The 21361-nt window shown below is 36.6% G+C and overlaps 1 protein-coding gene across 1 annotated transcript in view; it reads right to left on the reverse strand.

Moving 5' to 3' along the window:
• Positions 1–20951, reverse strand: part of MEGF10 (multiple EGF like domains 10) — a 73844-nt gene extending 52893 nt beyond the window's left edge. The window contains exons 1-4 of the mRNA XM_010222928.2: positions 20825–20951; positions 18334–18435; positions 16880–16980; positions 8432–8524 (exon numbers count right to left, since the gene is read on the reverse strand). Of these exons, the coding sequence (XP_010221230.2) occupies positions 8432–8524; positions 16880–16980; positions 18334–18435; positions 20825–20940 (412 nt within the window). The 5' untranslated portion in view covers positions 20941–20951. The remainder of the gene's footprint in view (positions 1–8431; positions 8525–16879; positions 16981–18333; positions 18436–20824) is intronic.
• Positions 20952–21361: the final 410 nt, after the last annotated feature.

Genomic DNA, 21361 nt, shown 5'->3' on the forward strand with positions numbered 1-21361 from the left:
TCTGACTTACAACTGTCCATTAGATATGCAGCAGTTGCCTTTATAACATGATACTCAAGGTAGAAAATGTTTATTGCATTTTTTAAAAATCTTTATTCTCTTTTTGTCTTTTTTTTGTTTTGCTAATGAAGAGGTAAATGGGAAGAAGTCCAGGAACTTTTCTTAATATGTTTTTCGGAGCTGTCCTACATGCAGCACCAAGACAAGAGAATGAGATTTTATTCTGGCTTACAGATCTTTTTTGTTATACAGCAAAACACTGATGTGTTCTTGTGAAAATACATGCCACTGTTGTGAAGCAGGGAAGACAGTTAACAGAACATTAGGCTAATGTAGTTTCATGAGCTTTTAAAACTGAAGAAAAATCCTTTTTTTTTCTCACTACCACAAATAGCAGAAACAGAGTGAACCACAAAAAGCAGAAACTGAGTGAGCTAACTGCCCCCTCACTTGGAATGCAATATTGTCAAGCACTTCAGTAAAACAGTGGCAAACATGCAGAATTCCTATCCCCCTGTCTCCTCAAAACTCCAGTACAACTTCTTTAGATGGGTTCAAGGGTGTAACAATGTCTAACAAGTAAAAGTTCATCTTCCTTGTTCAGGCATGTAAAACAAACTGAAACTGCCCATAACTTCAACCTCATCTTTGACTGACCTCTCCTTGCTTTGTAGGTTGTCACATCAAGGACAAGACTAAATCTTCACGCTGCCCTCTGCATCCCTCCTTTGACTCTCACATCTCTCTTGTCTTGTCCTTACTTTCATGGCCTTTATGGTCTATTGCTCATCTATCATTTCTCATTCAGTATCCAAGTTCAGCCTCCACATTTAAACTGCCCATGACATCCGTCCCCCTGTTAAATTTTCCTACCATCAGCTTCTCTGCCTCTCCTCAGGCTGCCACTAACACTTGGCACATGCTTTCCACAGCCTACCCATAAACCTGCCATGCTGCTCTCCACATCCCTATGCTCCTCTTTGCTGTGCAGTCCACAGAAAGCTGGTTCTGGGTAAGCAGGAGGTATGCTGAAATCACTACCTGCCATACTGATTATTATGGTTTGTTTCCTTCCTCAATCCGTATATGTTTCAAATTCAGTGTGCATCTCCTCCCTTTTCCTTCTACTGCAAGCTCTTTGCAGCAGAGGCAACTCTCTGTTCCAAAACTTTTTTTAACAGAATGAGACAGTGAATCTCTGGCAGAGAGAGCAATGAGGCCCACGTTTGCTTCACTCATCACCATCATCTACAGCTAAAATAGATAATATGCTTTGTTAAAATTTGGTCAAGCGTTTATGGGACAGAGAATATAAATAAGAAGAAAATAAGGTTTCTAGAGGGTTCTTTCGTGATTTGCAATATCAGGGATCAAAAAGAAAAAAAAATAGACAGCATAAGTGAAATAGGCCAATACTGAGTAAACTTTGATTTATCCAAAGGAGTAGCCCATTGACAGGTTTGTTGTTATAAATTCTCCTAAAATTGTCAAAATACCCTGCTTCATCTTCTGAAACAAGAAACCTGTTTGTCCTAATATAAACACATATTTCTGGAACTAATATTTTAGGTATCCAAGCGGCAATAGGTAGAGCCTGCTGAATCTTAATAACACATTCACAACAAAACGTTAAGACATTTTTGAAGGCCATATTTCAATTCACAGATGAACTCAGTCACCACATCTATTATTCCGAGGACCTGCATGAGAAAATACACCCAGGTGAACCCTTAACATTTCCTCCATAAATTACAGATGTCCCGACCTAACTTTCACGTGTCAACAGGAGAAGTTCAATTCTAATTCATGTACTAGATATTATTGTATTTTGCGTGCATGAAAAGGTTTTTGCCCAATATATGCCCAGTTATCTACAATGTGAAGGTTTGGGAAGATATGCTTTATTTCATACTCTAGATTAAAAATTTGTCAGAAATCAGCATCAATGTTCAGGTCTGGAAGGAAGGTTTTCACCACTAACAACAGTTCCATGGGTCATATATTATGTTAATGTACTATGTGTCTTTCATCTCCACACAACTAACCTGCCAAAGTATTTTATTACTTTATCAACCACTGGTGTGTCCTCAGTACATATCAGTATGCTCAATTAGCTGATGTGGAATTCTTAAGCATAGAGTGAAATATCAAGATCTTAGCCAGATAGTAGTCCTTTTAATGATCTCAACTTCAACTAATGGTCAGAACAACATTCATCAATTCACAATGTGAAAATCATAACAAATAGATGAATGTAACCACTAATCTAAATCCAGACTATCCTTATTGAAAAGTTTACAGAATATTCTTGTAATTATTCTCTGATCCTATGGCTTGATTGCAGATTTAAATTGATGTCATTCTTTTCCTGCAGCATACATTTGCAGAACAGAATAATTATTCTTCCGACTTGAATTTAAACCAAATAAAAGTCAAGCTATGCTGATTTTAAAACCTATTGAACTCAAAACACTCAAGTGTGTTCAAAAATTGACAAGACGCATTAAGCCACTGGTGACATCAACAAGGACGTCAGCTGGGGATACAAGAATGTAAATTTGGAACATGGCAAAAAAATTTCTCAGAGGAGTTTAAAAGCCTGAAAAACAAAGCCAGCCATACTGAATCCTCTACTAGAAACTTATTTAGAAAAGCTTAAATGTTTGATTTAATAACATGTGATTGTTCCCCATATATTTGTGCATATCCTCTGTTCTGGTCACCTCGGGATGTTATGCCAATTATATGCACATAAACATCACAAATATATCTTTTCCTGATGAGAATAATTTTATTACTAAATGTCTTTTAGCAAAATACTTATTTTATCGACATCCCAGACACAGAAATGCATACTGCATTTTTTTTTGCAGAACACACTTTCTATTAAATCTGGATTTGCTTTCAATCTTTTGTTTCTATCTGATTTCATCTGTTACATTGTAGGCTTTTTACCCTGTGGCATATTTTTCATTCTCTTATTGTTTTGTATAAAAGAAAGTACTTTTATTCAAGATGCAAAGCTTTAATTCCCCCCCCCCCCTTTTTTTTTTACTTTGTAAGAGCCTTTTGGTCCGTGAAGTGGAAGAACAATGAAAATGTATTTTTCAGATCCTACAAAAGATACCTTTCATATGCCATATTTTCCAAAAAGCTCTTAAAGTGCTTTGGACATCAGAACCAAGGTTGGAAAATCGTTAAGGAAAACAAACAGATGGTTTTTTGTGTTTTATTTATCTATTTATGAGATAAACCTGTTAAAATAATATAGTTATAATAATAGGAACCCGTACTGTATAAAGCAAAGTGTTGCCCATAATCCTGAATTTGCACATATCTCACTGAAAGACCCTAAATTAGCCTTTTCCCTTTTTTTCCAACCATTTGAAGGTTAACTCAATTTTTATACTAATAAAAAATGTTATTCTTCATATCCCTCAAACTTAAAGAAGCCAGTATTGAAAAGATAAAGCAGAATAAAATCAAAACCTAAAAAAAAACACGAGTGCATGACAAATGTATATAAGATATGTATATAATAGAAAAATTAAAAATAATAACTCTAGGATTCATTTTTATGACTTGTTGTCAGCTTTTGTTAACTGCAAATATTTGCCTCTGTGGACAGTTGGAAGGCTGGAAGAAGGGAGTTTTACATTTATTTGAATAAGCTATTTCTTTGCATTGTCCATAAAGCAAGTAGTTTTGCATCTGATCTTTCATGAGTACATTTACCAGTTAAAGTTCTGTAAATTAAGCATTTAAATTAAGCATTTTTGGTTTGAGTATGTGGTTGCAACAATCATCTACTCCTATAATGGCTTTTCTTTTAAAACTTGATGATCAGCAAGCCAAGATACCTTGCAAGCTCTGTAAATGATTACAGTGCTCTGTAAAAGCTTAGGAAGCTTTTGGAAACAAGCAAACAAACAAACAAAAAAAAAACCAAACAGAAAGCAAGGCCTTAATTGAAGAGATTCACAAGCTTCAGAATTAGTAAGCCCTTCCCATGCTCACTGCCTGTTACCGGAGCTTATAGGGCTATCTCTGCTCTCACTGCAAAAATACATGAGGTGGTGGCAGAAAACATGCCCAGCTCCACTTCGTCAGGGTTAATGGGCACTACATGCTTCACTGAGAAACTGTGTTTGTAATTCACATGAGTGTCTCACAGGAAGTATGCCAAGGGATCCAGTTTCTGCCATCAACTATCTCTGCCAAGTCCCATGAAGAAAACAGGGAGATTTCCATGGAATTTACAAACTTTACAAGCACCCAGGCAGTAAAGGAAATTGGACAGTAGCAGAGCTACCATGTCCTGAAAGTTTCCTTAAAAAGTACATTTAAAGGTTGAAAAGTACTTTTTTTCTGAAATTCTAGCTTTAAACACCCAACCTGCAATATTATAGAAAGCAGCCAGGCTGTTTTTTCTGATGGTTTATAAAATCCTGGAACCAAATCATACCTTAGTTGCACCTGTTCCAGCCCTATGCATCAGACTACTGTCCCAAAGAAACTCTTGTAATCACCAGTGGAATTAAATTACATATGAAAATACAGTCATTTAAACAAGTTTGAGATTACTTAAATACAATAAAACAGAAAAAGCCTATTCATATTTCCACAGCCAATCCTAACATACTTGTTATGGCCCAAAAGAGAAATACATGTCATTCCCTGTTTGCCTTACTGCTCTGGCCAGCTGGGGATCAAAAAGGCTATAACCTTTTCAGAGGAGCCAGTGTAAAATTGATTTTGGCATTTTGCCTCTGCTCCAGTTTATACAGAAGCTGTCCTATTGATTCTGAAGGAATTATTTGTGGACTACTAGGCACAAGAAGAAAAACAAAGTGAATGTCCTGATTTCTTGTTAAGAGTCCACACCAGGCTGCTTGTGTATCTAACTTTCACATGTATTCAAAACAGAACATCAAGTTTATATATTATGTATTACTGCTGTTCCAACAATGAGACAGAAAACGAGCAGAAACTTGAATCTACAAAGGGGAAACATGCTTTGATCAATTCTATGCTTGTAGAGAGCCAACTGTGATTATAGGTAGCAACTTTTACAGTAGATTTGTTATACAAAATCTGCAGTCAAGTATGCTTCTATAATACATTGAAATCCAATCTGACATATCTGAATTAAAAAATAATCCAATTTTGTAGACAAATGCTTCCTTTTTTTTTTTTTCTTCAATCCAATCTATTTGGATGTTTTGGTGTTGTATCTACAAATATATGCATATTTATCACTGTTTCATTTTCTAAATTTTGTTCTTGCCTCCAGTCTAGAAGTGATAAAATTATATTCCTGAAGTGTTGGGTACATCCAGTAGACTTCTTCAAAGTGGTTATGACAGCATGGTGTCCGATTCACTCACCTGAAGGGATGGATTCAAAGTATCTTCTGTCCACTCATTTGTCATTGATCTATGTATCATATTCAGTCAGTAAATCTATGTTAGAATAACTTATTCCGCCTGAATTCCACCCCTTCCACTAGAACAGAAATGTTTTGTAAATGAATGACACCTCACTCCAAGCAGTACTTTTTTTGTGTCAGCATCTCCTTCATCACGTCCCACTGAATTTCACTGCAGGAAAACACTATTTAATACAGTATTATTCCTTTGCTCAAAAAGGAAAAAAACCATGGTGAAAAAACACATTTCCTACAGAAAATATTCTCCAAAGTAATACTATACCACTCAAGTTTTACTCACATAAAAACACATTCATTTGTATTTTCACCTTGGGTAGGAGGTAAGGTTTTCAAAAAGGCAGAACATGACAGGGGATAAAGGGTTATGAGTTAGCCTAGAAATAAGCAGCGAATGAGGACAGCCTCTGAGGCACTGATACAGTACTCAAATGTTTATCCTTGTCTCTAAATTGAAAGCAGCCACTGACCTAGACTGTTAGGAACAGGATAAAACTCATCACACAAAGGAGGTAATGGTTGCCACAAAGGAAATAAATGAAAGTCTTGCAAAAAGTTTAGTCCCCAGAAAGACCATTAGACCATATCACACTGTGGTAACACTGGCAAAGATAAGGAAGAAAGCTGTTTGTGCAGCTTTTACTGTACAATACACCATTTTAGTCCATGCAACTACTCTGTCATTTCTAGAAAGAACATCACAGCGCTTCTGAAGTGCTTGTAGTGCTTGTCTGCAATTACCACCCAGAAAGCCACTGTGATACAGAGGTCATGGTATATGGTTAAAAAAAATCTGTTAAACAAAGCGGCAAAGAGAATTAAGAAACAATAGCTAAAATCAAGCTCAGGTTGTAGGATTTGGCAGATGGATCAATGCATATAATAGGTTTAATTTGCTCACAAATACTTGTAGATGAAATTCTTACACATGGGCAACAATCAATCCTGGTTGAGAAAGGATAGTATCTGGGGAGGGTACATTCAGTACTGCAACTTCACTAAAAGTTTAGTGCTTAATGTAGCAGAGTTGCTTCCAACATTGAGGCCATGAAAATTAACTAGCTTTAAACCAGAGAGTTCGCCTAATACCTCTAACACTTACAGGAGAATCTCTTCCTTTCAGTGCCAGTGTTTTATTTGCTCATCAGTAACCACTAAGTGCCTTATGAAGACACTGGCTTGTAGTGTCTTGCAAAGAAAGAATCTTTGTTCTTTTTCTATTTTTGAATTAGGCAATGAAGTATTTATATGTTACATATCATTAGAGTATGACAGTTTTCATGGATTTTTGTAGAATGAATAATTTGCTAGATCAACAAAACTGCTCTTAAAAATTAAAAAAAAAAGTAATTTTTGTCTCAATGAACTATTCTCTTTACAAAATTAAATCAAGTGGTGAATGCGGAAAATATAACTAAAGAAAAGCAGGGAAAGACTTTATCTCCTATGTAGGGCAAGCAGTGATAAAAGTCAGCTCTAGAGTAAAGCTATCCCTCCTTCTTTTCAATATTTTCCCCTGCTTTCTGATTTCATTGCCACTGTAGTTCTCATGCACATGGGAGAAAAATGACACGTAGAGGCAACAAAGAGCAGCAAATTCCCCAAATTTAGCAATGCAGCAAAAGTAACATCTTACTCAAGTTTTGCCTACGTGAAAGTGAGACAAATTCTGAAATTAATCCCACTATAATGTCTGAATGAAAATACTCTTTTCCTCATCAGTTTGTCCCCCTTCTCCTCAGACTACACCAACAATCTATAACAACTTTCTGCAGTTTAAGGTAGCTCTAATGTCATGCAGAACCTTTTAGAGGGCCACAAAATTCCCAAGAGATGATGCTGTTCAAAGGCACACGAACAAAGGCTCTTTCAGTTTAGGGCTGTTGTGTATACACATCAGAAAGTATTTTTGCTATTGAGGCTGCTGGGACAAGCAGACAAAGGCAGTGAACTGGGGAAGAAGCACAGGAAAAGTGCTGCCCATCTGTTTGAAATGATCTATAACACATAGGTGAGGGAAATGGACTCTAGAAAATCCTGTGAGAGGAAGGTTTATTCCCAAAGAAAGGAGATTCCTGCCCTATTTAAAATGCCCTTTCAAGGAGCTCAGAATTTGAAGATCTCAATAAATAACAATATCTCCTCATTCTATGCTGCACAATAAAACACCTTTCTTCTAAATATTTGGATGATAATCTGTCTTTGCAAGATACCAGCTCTGTCCTACAAAGTGACCTTTATATGGTCTGTGAAATATAATCTTAACACTGTTTTTAATCACTGGTTAAAATGAATCCCTTTCAAATACATAGTCACCAGCAGTAACCTAATTTCTACATAATCGTAATGACAAATATGTCTGCAATGTTAGCCTGAAGATGACAGTTCCAAAGACAGCGCATATAGGAGCAGAAAGATGGAATAACTAAAGCATTATAATGAAAAAAAATATATATATTATCATTACAACTCTTATTTCAGGACTTCACTTTTCACTGTTCTGCATTGTTCCTGTATCCTATATGCAATGCCTCAGTCTTCATAGTTTTTTTAAGCCTGATCATTGACTGACTTGTGAGCAACTAGAGACTTAGGCCAAGCATGGAAGACACCAACCCAACCCTCCCTACCATCCCATGTGGTTATGAGGAAACCTTTGATTTTATTTTTTAAACATAATCTTTCACCATCATCACAGAAGAAAAAACAGAGAAAATTTTACAGTTCCAATGTATGTTTTCCAGACACTAAGTTCTGGACTATCAGGCATGTTTCAAAGCACAGTAAGAAGTCTCAATTTTTAGCATTGGCACATGATGTGGTTTTAAGCAAAGGAAGAAGAATCAGATGATGCAGAGTAATTTGATAACTCAGACCAAGCCCCTTGATTTGTAGCCTGAGCAAAGGATCGAAGGCAATCTGTCCAACAGGGAGAACAACACCAGAAAAGGAACACAAGATGGGCAGAAGCAGGTGAGAACTTACCACTGGAGCAGTTGGGTCCTCCCCACCCAGGCTCACACTGACAGGTGTTTGGAGCAATACAACGACCATGGACACATTTATCAGCACAGTGAGCTGTCAGAGACAGAAATAAAAATAATAAAATAAACTCCTCCTCCTAGGAAAAAACATGTCCAAGCCAACCTCTTCATACTATTGGCTCAAGTATTTTTCAAAAGCAAAACATACATATTAATGTTTGATGGCACTGCTTCAAAATACATCTGCTGACTTCCATGTCTTTCATTTTCCTAATTCTGAAGGTTCCAACTAAAATGATGTTGGGAAACTTACATACTTTTTTGCATTTAAACAATACATTCAAATAAATACATACATAAATGTATAACATTTATAACATACATTCAAAGAGAATATAACATACATTCAAAGTCAATAGTTGAGACACAAAATAATACAGGTTGGAAGAGAACTCTCATACAAAGCCAAAAAGAGATAGTTGTGTATCCAAAATCAACGGGTTCTCTCTCTCTCTCTGATTCACAGTACACCAGTGTTTTCATATTGATTTTTGTGAATGGTTGCCCAGTTCAGATAAACACAATGAAACAGTAATAATAATTAAGGTTAGGCATAGAATATAAAATTTATGAATCACTGCAGCCTTTATTCTAAGTGCTAAACTGTCTTAATTTTTCTAATGCGAATTTTTATTATTATTTTCAAGCATATGTTTTTTCATTATTGAGCTTATTTTAAAATAAGACGTGTTTCAAACTCCAAGGAAAATAACAAATGGCTTCTTCTGTACCCAGTATACAGCTGTAACTAAATCAGAATGCAATACACTGACACAGAAAAATTCACAACTAGTAACACAGGTTGTTGACATCACATTCATCAGTAAATTGCCATAAATTTGCAAAACATATCGTACTAATATTTTTTATCAAATTCAAAGAACAATAATGCTTTAAAAATATGCCCAGGACAAGCATATTCTAAGGAAAAAAAAAAAAAAACTGTGACAAGAACCTGATCAGTATGCCAAAGAATGGGAGGTCAATAATGCTAAAAAACAGAAGGCTGGTCTGCAAAAGAAATATAATGGGGTTAAATATGTTTTGTTTTGTGTTATTCTGGATCTATTGAAAATACCCTACAGTAATTAGGACAAACATTTGCAATGACTTTTTTCTAATTACACACACTGAGTCAGGATGGATGTCTTTATATATTATGTGGCCCAGAAAAATGAAAGCCTCACAGAGATCAACCATATGTATTGGTAAAATCTTCAGTTACTTTGGATCCAGACTGATAACCACATGTTGTTACACCCTTAAATTTTCCTTCTCAATTTTTACTTGTAATAACCTATATTTCAGCGGTACATTAAAGTTATCTTTGTCTGAAATCAACAGTGAGAATATTTATTTTAAATAGCACGCAATATAAAATACTAATGTGAAACTATTTCATTGTCCTCTTTATTTATTATGAAAAGAATTAATTTAAATAATGCAGCACAATTTTCCATTAGCGCTGCAAATAGACATGAATTATTTGCATCTTTAAAAAATCTTGCCTAATAAATACCACCTTGGGCACTGAAATGTCCCCCAAACCAATGTCTTGTAAAATCTTTCCTGTAATGTGTAAGATAGCACAAGGTAGCAGTGCACACATGTGTCTTTGCGCATATACATGTGTAAATAACTTAGTGAATACCAACAGAGTGGATTCAAATTCTTGAGCATGGAAACTAAACACAGAAAAGCTATACCCCATAGCACATTTTGTGACACAGGAAAAGAGGAAATACAAAAGTGAAAATCTGTAAAACCATAGCAGGCTGTTTCCTAGATGGTTTTAGCTCTGTAAGCCTGTACACAAACAACACTTGAGAAAAGGAACTTGAACAAAAAAGAAGAAATGTGAAATAGATGAAATTCAGGGACAGCATGTTTGCAGTGTTTTAAATCATAGATATATTCTTAGCTCAGAGACAGCAAGTTAAATTAACATGAGCTTCACTTAAGTCAATTAAGTAGTGTTTCAGTTTCCACTATAGTACAACTTGGATCAAATATAACTCTTCAGAACATGATTCTCACTACTAGCTCTCTGCATTTACTCTATGTAGAATGATCTTGGGTTTTTTGACATCAAAACTCAGCTGCCTCTAACAATGTAAGAAATACATGATCAGATCTACTGAAGGATGTGTTACCACAGAAATATTACTGCTTCAAAAATCTTCAATCAAACATGTTAAAAAGATAAATATGTATTATATACAAACATTTCCATCTTGAAGAAGAATTCTTTACTTTGATGAAAGAAAACTAAAGTATGTTTCAAAAAATGCACAATTTACATAAAATATTTAGTATTTCTTTTTTAGACTTTCTCAATACCCCAAAATGCATCTGATCAAAGATTGCCTGGACATTGGACATAAGTGAAAACCTATTTTGAAATAATAATAAATAAATAAATAAATAAATAAATAAATAAATATTTGTAGACATTTTCTGGGGCTAACTGTGAGATATCTGGCAACTGAACCCAAGTGAACATCTTACATCAAGAAAATCAGAATTTTGCTACAAAAAAACTATAAAACCTAAAAAATGTGTAAGATGAAAGACATGTGGAAAGTAACATGCTGAAAAGCCATGAAAATCCTTCGGGGATAGAGAACCTACCTTAGCTGGGTTTCCGACACAACTATAAGACACAAAATATCTATGGGCAAGAGCAGGTGGCACAAAGTCTCTCTGGCACTCAGCAGTGTAAAGAAGCACCAAAAATTCACTGACACCAGTAAATTGCATAAATCATATCTTCTTCCTTTGTCAAGAAAATCAATTACCATATGAAAAGAAATCTAAGCTTAACTGTTGCATATGTGCTTTTACAACCTATTTTCTTTTTATTGTGTATCTTATCACTTACATCAAAACCTTCTCTAAAATTTTGCCTCATCAAACTTGCAGGCTGATATTTTAGTGGATCACATCTTTTCCTTTTTAAAAATCAAGAGGTATATTTGCTATCCTTTGCTTACAGAGCACCCGGGAACTGACATATCGTCTGCCAGTACATATCCCTGTTCCAGCCCTTTTGGCATAGGGTGGAGGGTCTCCAGTCCTCAACTGAGGTGCAAGACTCCCCAGGAACTGTGTCTATCCCAGCTGCAGTAATTGGTGTTTTGTAGCCAACCAAAGGAAAGTGCCCTGCTAATGCACATTTCGCACCCAAAACATCGGCACCATTGCAAGAGCTTACGAGGAGTACTGCAGTGTAAGATCTCCACGAGATCCATCCCTTCAGACAGGCAGCTCATACCAAAGGGATTAAGCTAGAAGCGTAATGCACGTTAAGAGCTTTAGGTCTAGTTGTCATTTTCAGGCACGAGTCTCATGGCTTGTACTGGTTTCCAACAATGGAAAGGAGCTCAGGAAAGACTGCAACTGAACTGCCTACTTAGAAATTTCTGAATGTCATTTTATGAATCTGAGCTCTGTGATTATGAAAGTGATATGGAGTTGCTTAATCACAAGCCACTACAAAAGACATCTAGACAATTGTGCATAATGTATCTCAGGTTGAAAGGAGATACGGAAGAATCTGCAGTAGCAGATTTTGAAAAAGAATGAGATTTTTTATTTTCAATGAAAGCTTATGCATGCCTTCTTACAGCTTTTTCTTTTTCATTTTGAAGCCAGACAAAAAACAATTAACACAATTAAAAGCTTGAAATATTTTGCCCGTAATTATCCATGTGAGTAAATGACCAGGGAAATTAACTACATTTCCATAATTAGACTTTCTGCTGTAAGTAAACACATCACACCACTGAATGAGCTAAAACCTGAAATCCCCTATTAAATAATATTCTTATCAATTTTATAGAGAATTCTTATTAGAAAGAACTGAGTAACCAAGCCGGGTCTTCTTTTGGGTTGTACATAAATCTCCATTTTATTTCCTTAAGTTAAATGACTTCCAACAAACGAAATCACTCGGTGTGTATGACACACTCTGTGTGTTTTGTATTCCTCCTAATACTATACTACACTACTATTTTGATACTTACACTCTTCAAAAAGAGTAATTTGCAGAGGTTTACGACTGTGGGGAGGAAAAAAAACCTTCTATAACTTTAGAAATATTCCAAATTTTCTGAAGGAAATTTGAACGCATAAACCCTTTTAAAATAGGAATGGAAAAGATCTCACCTGCATATTCTACAAGAATTAACTTTAACTGCTAAAATAACTAAAATATGCACAAAATATTCATCACTTTTCATGCAAATTAAACTCTGCATATCTTTAAAACTCAAAAAGAATGTGTATTTTCACATATAAATAAATACATTTTCATTTTTGTATTTCATGTTAGATTGTATCTTTCTGTTAATCATTTTGTTCTATGTATGATGACTTATTTTAGAAAGTGGTATTCAGTCGTGCATTAGACAATAAAACAGTATTTTCCATTCTATGTTCAGGAACAATTCAACACACATTCCTGTACCATAGAAAAGGCTGCACATGAACAATAGGTGTAATACATCAATTTAAGGTATTCTTACGCAGCTTTCATTTAACTAAAGAAAGACATGAAGCAGGATCCTACAGCCCCATAAATATCTCAACCTAAATATAAGTTGTCGTATGATCTCTCTGCTGTTAGCATTATCGTTACCTGCTTCTGATACTGCTTATGCCATTGCTATTACTTGCCTGTCCATTTCTCAGGTAAAAGGTGTGAAGATTCATTTGAGGATATCAGTAATCATATTTGTACTTGAGAGGCTGGTTGTATGAAGTGTAGTGTTGTACTGTAGAGACCACAAGCTTATCAATGGCATTAGTTAAAGGATGAGAATGCTAAAATTCTGTATCAGAGTCTGGGCAGTTTACAGTACAACATTTCTCTTTTACTTAGAGTGAATGACAAGAAAGGCTTGTAGTACTCTTGCCATATAGAAGCTGACCTATCAAATCCATAGAGAAAATGCAAACAGAATTTTTGCCAAAAAGTGAAAACTGAATACTAGATTCAGCTGTCAAAGTCTTCAGGAGAAGCTGGAGTCAACAGAAACCTTTTGTCTTGACAGGAACTCAAAGTCATCTTTTCAAATTGAACTGAAAAAAAAAAAAAACCCTTAAATTCCGGGTGATATTTTTGTTTGTCTGTTGATCATTGATCATCCTTGTGAATACAATGCTTAGAGGCTTCAGCAAAATAAGGCTACCACATTCTTGCGATGCCTTCAGGTAGTGACACATAATTCTCTTCCCATCACAACCAGAGAAGTGGAGCTACCATTAGACAGTCCTACTTCTATGCAATTAGTTACTCATTACTATTTGTGCTACAGAGTCCTAACTCGTATTTCAATACGGAAATTACACATTTTCATTCACCATCACATGCTTTGAAGTCTCATGGCCCTCTAAAAACATTTGCCAATAGAAATTTCTAATTGAGCTTCCTAAATTTAGGTGCCAAATTAACATACAAATCAAATGCAAAACATCAACAGCACCACAAATGTTTTATGCTTTTTTCATACAAAAACATCCTACACAGTCTTTAAGAACTGAGGAATTCACATGGCAGGAAAAACAAAGCCACCTAATGGGAATCCTTCATATGTTGAGAAGCAGCAGTGTCAAAAAAGGTATCAAAAACACTTCAATTTGATTTTATTATCTTTCATCCTTCAGCATAAAAATGGGGTACATACATATGTACATTTTTCAATAGGATTCTCATTTTAAGAAATCTTTTGCGTTAGCTTTTTGCCAGTGATATTTCTGCTAAGATGATCTAGAAGAGTCCTTCTCATAATACTAAGCCTTACAGGTTGATCTCAGTTGATAGCAGCATGCCACTTATTTTCCATTTACATAAATTGCATGAACAATATCATCACAGTGTATGCTGGCATCATCTACTCTAGTATGCACAAATTCATTATGAAAAAAAAGCTGGTTGAAACAGTAAAAACGCTCAAGTATTTGCCTTACTGTATTAATTACAGAGTTCCTCCCATGCTGTGACTCTTCAGCATGAAGATTATGAGGGAAAAGGGCATCTCCTGGGTCACTGACATCTTTTTATGCAATATCAGTAAAATTTAATACATCCAGGTAATCTGAATTTATTATATTTTGGTGATTACTGTATTTATAAAAATACAATATTCATACAGACTATTGCATTATTTATAATACTCTGAATGTTACTCTATTTATACGGAATTAATGTACCACATGTTATATCTACATGTTTTATCTATGTAAAAGCTATACTCATGTAAGAGGCTCATAATCACAACATTTCTTATAAGATTAGTCACTGTTCTATAGTTTAATTAATAAAAATAATAAATCACGTGAGTATATAATTACCCTATTATATAATCTTATGTACTATGTAATAACCTCAATATAGCTAGAATTTTGTTCTTATGATTTTTATACATGCTAATAAAAAAGCTGCTAATCTTATTGTAGATCAACCCATTTAAAAACTGGGTTTTTTTTTAATCATGTGCAGAAATATACTTTAAATCAAAGATCTTATTTGAAATACCAGGAAGTGCTATATGATGAAAATATATATGAAGATCCTGTGACATCTTATGACATTCACAAGGCATAATCTTCCATGATGTAAATAAATCCTATAGGCCATTTCCAGAATGCACCTCACTACAACAGGAAAGCTACCTCTACACAAATTAATAAACTAATTTGTAATTTGTACTGAATAAGTGAACTTAATCTACCAACTGATGCTAATTTTCAGGCACCATTTGTTGGTAAAGACAGACAGAAGACTCATCTACTGCACTGTTTTCTCCTAAAACTGAGTTGCAAACTGCAGTGACAGTGATGCATCTTGTTATCCATTATTTTGCAAAACATTTCATTTCCAAAGTGTATCCATACATTCTGCACAACTATCATTGTAACGGTGGGGAACAAAATAAAGCAATGAATATATCTTTGTATTCTTATCCTTAATTCATAAAAAAAAAAAAGGGAGTAAGGTTTATAGAGTTAGGCTGAAAACGTGTTGTAGCAGCGGCCATGACATGAAGCAAAGCTTCTTGCAAGAGGAGCCAGCCCTGCTGCCAAATGAGGACACATGCTGTTGCTCTCCCCAAAAGCTGATCTCTTCATTTATTTCACCATGCCTGGCTTGATCAGGAAGTGTAACAAGTCCTGAGAACAGCCCCTTCAATCCAGAGACTCCTGCCCTCAGCATGCTGCTCTGCTAAGGCCCCACATTTTGAAGAAAATTCAATTACTCTCTCAGTTAATTTTCATAAAGGTTCTAACATTGTTTTTAAGTCTTGCAACTAGAACAGCTGAAGCAAAAAACATGAGAGGATACAGCTGTTTTCGACTGTAATGCATGTACATTCTGTCCGTGCAAATTAATAAAGCTATATGCACAGGTCAATATAGCAAATGACAGTTGCAGACATGAAACCGTCTCTGATGAGCCTAACTGTTCAAGAAGAAGACGGGGAGAGAGGCCTTGTGCACCGACTTCTGGAAAAGGGATAGCTGGAGTCCGCGCTGCACACATTTGCATTCGCAGGGACAAGGACACATTCAGGAATTTCAGATTCTAGTGAATGGATTTCATTCAAGGATAAACTGCACTGCACAACTGCTCACCTAGCAGCAGCTCCCTGCTGTCACCCCGGCCCACCTGAGCAACCAGCAAAAACCCCCCATTGTACAGCACTGAGCAGCCTTTCAGCGGGCCTACATTAAACCCTTTGTAACACACTTTCAGGCCTCTGAATTAACACATCCACTGTTTCCGTTGTGCCTTTCTCCTGCATTCTTGGATGAATATGATTTTAAGAACCAGACCTTTCTAGGCTGTGCGAGGCCATACGGAAGGGAGGAGAAGACCGAGCCCAGGTCATCACCCATCCTGGAGCACGGCTGTTCCCTCCTCCAGACTCCAGGAAGGCTGGACTCGGAGGGATCCACCACCAGTAAGGCAGCACTGCCTTCCAGCAACTCCTACAGCCACTGCACACACAGGACAGACTGAACAGGGGACTGACCTGGACCTCTGTGAGGAGAAAACTCTCCTATTTCCCTTTTGGTCTTGCACTTAATGCTTACTTATTGTGTTGGAAAATACACCAATACTTGTGCTGTCTGAGGTGAAACGCGCGATCTGATCATTAGCAAGAATCATGTCAAATTTAGTTACGTAGACATCTGAGGTCCAATTATCCTGTCATTTGCACGTGCACAACACCATTTGACTTCACTGAGCATTGCACGTGCACTACTGATGGGATAATTGATCCCCTGGTAACTCAGATCCCACAAGTCTTCCTCCAAAGAGGAGTCAAACCAGCATGGTGAAAAACATACAGAATTTCAAAGCAAAAAAAGAAACGGCACTTACGGACACACATTTCCCTGCTTTCATAAAACCCAGGACAGCACTGGGATTTACGTCTGTACATTGTTTTTTCGCCATGTCTGTAGGCAGTTCGGTAACTGATTCTGGAGGAAAAAGACAGAATGGTTGTTACATAATTTATACCGTTTGGAAAGTCAACAATTTATGTTTTTACACATTTTAGATGTCTATAAGTATCTTATATATTTTAAGTATTATTAAAAGGATAGCAAAACCCAAAAATCTTCAAGAAAACAAAGAGACCTTGATTTATCTATTGCTGAGATCAGTCTCAGTGGTTTCTTCTGGAAATTCTGCCTTACTGGCCCTATTTCCATGGGTGGTCAGACAGCAGTTAAAAAAAAAAAAAAGGTAAAAAAAAAATTGGGTACCAGTGTACTTAACCAGTACACAAAGCATTATTACATCACTAGCATTATCATTCCCCATGAAGCACCCCTCATGGGAGATTAAAGGCTGTCAGTACCAGTTAGTTTGCTAGATTATTACAGGTATCAATTAACGAAGAAACAACCTCCAGGAAGAGAAATCATCACATAAGAACAGCAAGGGTGTGCCCAAAGCATTGCTGCTTTCTGCTACAAGCAAACGTTACTAGAAGCAGGCTCTCCTCCGCACTGTCCCTCTCTGCTTTCACCACGACCTCAAATCCCTTCCCCAGTCTCTCCTGGCTGCTGAATACACACTACACACAGCAGTAAACACATCCTCTCAATACCTCAGCAAATTTGAACTCTCAGCAAAGAGCACCACACATCTAAGAGGAACCATATGCAAAAAAAAATAAAAATAAAAATAAAAAAAGAAATATAATCTCTCTTTGAACTCAGTATCTGCTTTTCACATTCTATCCACACTGAGCCGTTTCCTCTCAGCTGCTCTGCCCCAGGGAACCTTTCCCACTTCTGATCATTCACACTTATGGGCATATTCATCCCTGAGGAAAATGGCTTTTACAGCTGTCTAAGCCAGTTTTGAGTCATTCACTCCTTGCTTACCTTTCACAAGGCACAACAGGGAGTTTCCTTTAGTAAATCTATTTACTTCTCTAGCAAGTAGTGCATACTTTCCGCAGAACGTATAGTTCTGAGTGGCAGAGAGTTCTGAAGGCAGAGAGATGCCTCACACAATATTTCTGACCATGCACTCTTTGCCACATCTGGGGGGCATTTATTTTAGTATATTCCATTTTTTCCTAATCTGTCATTTTTCTACTAGCACTCCATAGGTTGATGAACCCTGACCTGCCAATAAAACATATGTGATACTGCTTGGTCTACACAAATGCATTTGCCAGTTATCGTAGAGCATAATAGTCAGATCAATTAGTCAATATAGCTAAAATATCCTATATATTTTACTTGATTTTAACATACAAAACCTCTACAAATGCCCACTGTATCAGTAGCTTGGCAGTATTAATGATTATACATCACCTGTGTCGTGTGCACTTAAACCAGTTTAGGATGTCAGTACAACTGGTGTAGTAAATTTGGTCAAAAGGATGTGGATATGACTCTTGCACTGTGACGGAGTAACTGGGGAGAGAAAGTAGACAGATTATTGAGTAATTTTTTTTTTCAGTACAGTCTGATTAGTCTTTTACAGAACCCTGGAAAGTAGCTGTAGTTAGAACTGATAACAAATCACATATTTAAGCATGTTTTTGCCAAGTCCACTGACACCTAGGAGTGCCCACATTAACAGTATGCATAATACCATACAACTAGTAGAGTCTTATAACAGAGACTCGATAAACTCTTAGTAGGGTCTCTAATAAAGATTTTTGCTTCCTAAGGTGAGGAGTCTGATAAAAATGTGATCCAGTGCTCACAAGCAAAACTGTATAAGCGCTTACAAATTACAAATGGCCTGCTGGAGTCTGTACTACTGAAGTACTAGTTAGGAGACACAGAAATAGTTTTTTTCTACTACTAATGTACAAAACTGAAAATTTTGGCTGGATTTTCTGAGAAATTTCTTCTAAAAACTCCACATCCACAGCAAAACCTCTCAGTTCTGGAAAACTGCGTCAATGTACTGAACTGAATGCTTAAAGAGAAATATATGTAAGTAATAATTCTTGAAACTAGAATTATGCCACATAGCAGTCTATTCAGCAATCAGAAATTATAAAGCATTGAATCTGTACTTTTTGTTTGGTTGGTTAGTTTTTAATAGAGATTTTTTTCCCACAATACTATACTGAACTAATACTACTTACTGCTAAGTTGCAAGCACAGTGTTTCAGAAATAGATAGTGCTCTGGAGCCTAAAGGCTGTGAAGTAATATGTGAGGCAAAAGGCACAGGGCTCCATTACAAAAGAGAAAAATATTGAATTATCCTAGAAAACTCTTAAGTAGACTGTTTGTGCTGGCAGTACTCAGGCCCTGATTGCATAATGGAGTTAGTTAGCAAATAGGGGAATGCATGGTATGTTTCTTCTCCAGCACTCATTCCCAGGACCAGTCAAAACACTTACTAATTATATACCCCACCTGGCTTTCGATTACAGCGTCTCTGACCTCTTAGCACCTATTACAGGGTAATAGCCACAACCTTGTCTTGCTACTGTCATCACCTACGCTGCGAGAAAACACGTCCAGGTTGGCCCCAAAACTTACTCTCTGTTTTCCCTGTGCCCATATAAAGGCAAGCAAGTCTGATCCACCAGCTGTCGGCCCGAGCCCAGCGAACGCTCGGGGGCTGGCGGTGCTTGCCGGGGCTCTGCGCTTTCCGTTTTTCCGAGGGCCTGCTCTTTCCTGTGCTGCGGTCACAGTTCATTCCTAAGGAGTGCTCTGTCAGTGGGTGGGCTAGTTTATTTATTGCCGCTTCACTCAAACATGCTTTTATATATAAGGACAGTAAACAGAAGGCATACAGATCTAGGAATAGCATTCAATAATATCCTGGACTATTGCATGAATATTACACACAGTATTAAGCAGGTAAAGATCAACGTATTTAGTAGGGTAGCTACTAGATACTCATGCTTTTGTATATGGCAAATTATAAACAAAGGTACGGGCAGAGACCCAAATGTTTTGTGTGAAACTCAGAGAGATTGCTGGGGAAAATCTTTTAAGTGTTCTTTTATGTATGTAGACTTCATGAAAAAAAAAATAATAATACAAAAAGGAGCTTCAACTTTCTTTGCAAAGATACAGCGACAACTGCAGTGGCTCAGGAGCACTCCCAGTGTTTAAGCACAAAATACAATTTACCCCAAATTCAGGAAACATATGCAAGTCCTCAAATGAGCAGTTAGCCTGTTTCAAAGACCAGCTGATCAGTTATGGTCATAATTAAGTAATAACGAGACCACAAAGTACAGTTCCATTATTATAATCTTTACACAAGAAAAGTAGTACAACAAATGCTTGTGGCTTAATCTTCCCTACCTATTGTGCACATTCGACTTGCAATTAATGTGAAATCAGGTGAAGGAACGGACTAACTAGACTGATGAATTTATAGCAGTACAGTATAAATTTCTGACCTCATCAAAAAATTAAACAACAAATCTTAATTTAGATTCAGGGAACGTTGAAAAGGAAAGAATCAGCATAATCAAATTTGGCCACATTCCAATATGACTAATTATATTCTGCATATATAAAAGCCTTCTCTTCATTTAAATTCGAAACTGTTATTTTTATTCACTTCTTTTCTCTGGACAGTTCTGCAATGCAATGTTGCTGGTGTCACCGCAAAGTTTTTTTGCATTGTACCCCTGCCATGAAGACGGGTGCATTTCAGCACTGGGTGAAACAGTCTTTTGAGCTTATTTTGCCAATGTGGTGATACAAAATATTATTCCCAATTCATCATTTAACTGCAAGCTTTAAATCATTTGAAATGCATTAACTGAAACAGAACAAGCTAATCAGACCTGTACCATCTATTCTCTAAAAGAAAGTATTACCTTTCCCAGTGGCTACACACATTTGGATCCTCAAGGTTCAGAGATAAAGTTGCTCCCATCCAATGGTATAGAAGCACAGCAGGGAAGCCAAAGAAGTAGCTCAAAGGAAGAACCATCTTTTCAAAAAGGTGATCTAGAAGAAAAATAATAATAATACATTACTGGTATCATACAAATGAAAAAGGAGCTGCAACTACCAGCCATTAAACCAGGAATCCTAGCTGAGATGATGTAAAGCAACGGGTACTTCACAAGTGCAGTGAGATTGGCTAGCAAAAACAGAATGATTTCCATGCCACAGGCAACTCAAATTTGGGTTTTTATTTTTCTTTTAAATGGCTAGGTAGTGAACAAGCAATGCTTCTGGAGACACTGCTCTCCCAATAAACTGTAAGTAGCAAGTCCACACGGCCATGGCTTGTCCATACTGAACAAGAGACTCCAGACTGCCTAAAATACAGGCTGGTGTTGGCTCCAGATGCTGGTGAGGCCTGCCCCGGCCCAGGTTGGATGCATAAAGGAATCAAGGTTGGGAGC

This window comes from Tinamus guttatus, unplaced genomic scaffold (genome assembly GCF_059628265.1).
Source record: "Tinamus guttatus ecotype Peru unplaced genomic scaffold, ASM5962826v1 Tinamus_guttatus_pri_ptg000199l, whole genome shotgun sequence".
In the NCBI taxonomy this organism is placed as follows: Eukaryota; Metazoa; Chordata; class Aves; order Tinamiformes; family Tinamidae; genus Tinamus; species Tinamus guttatus.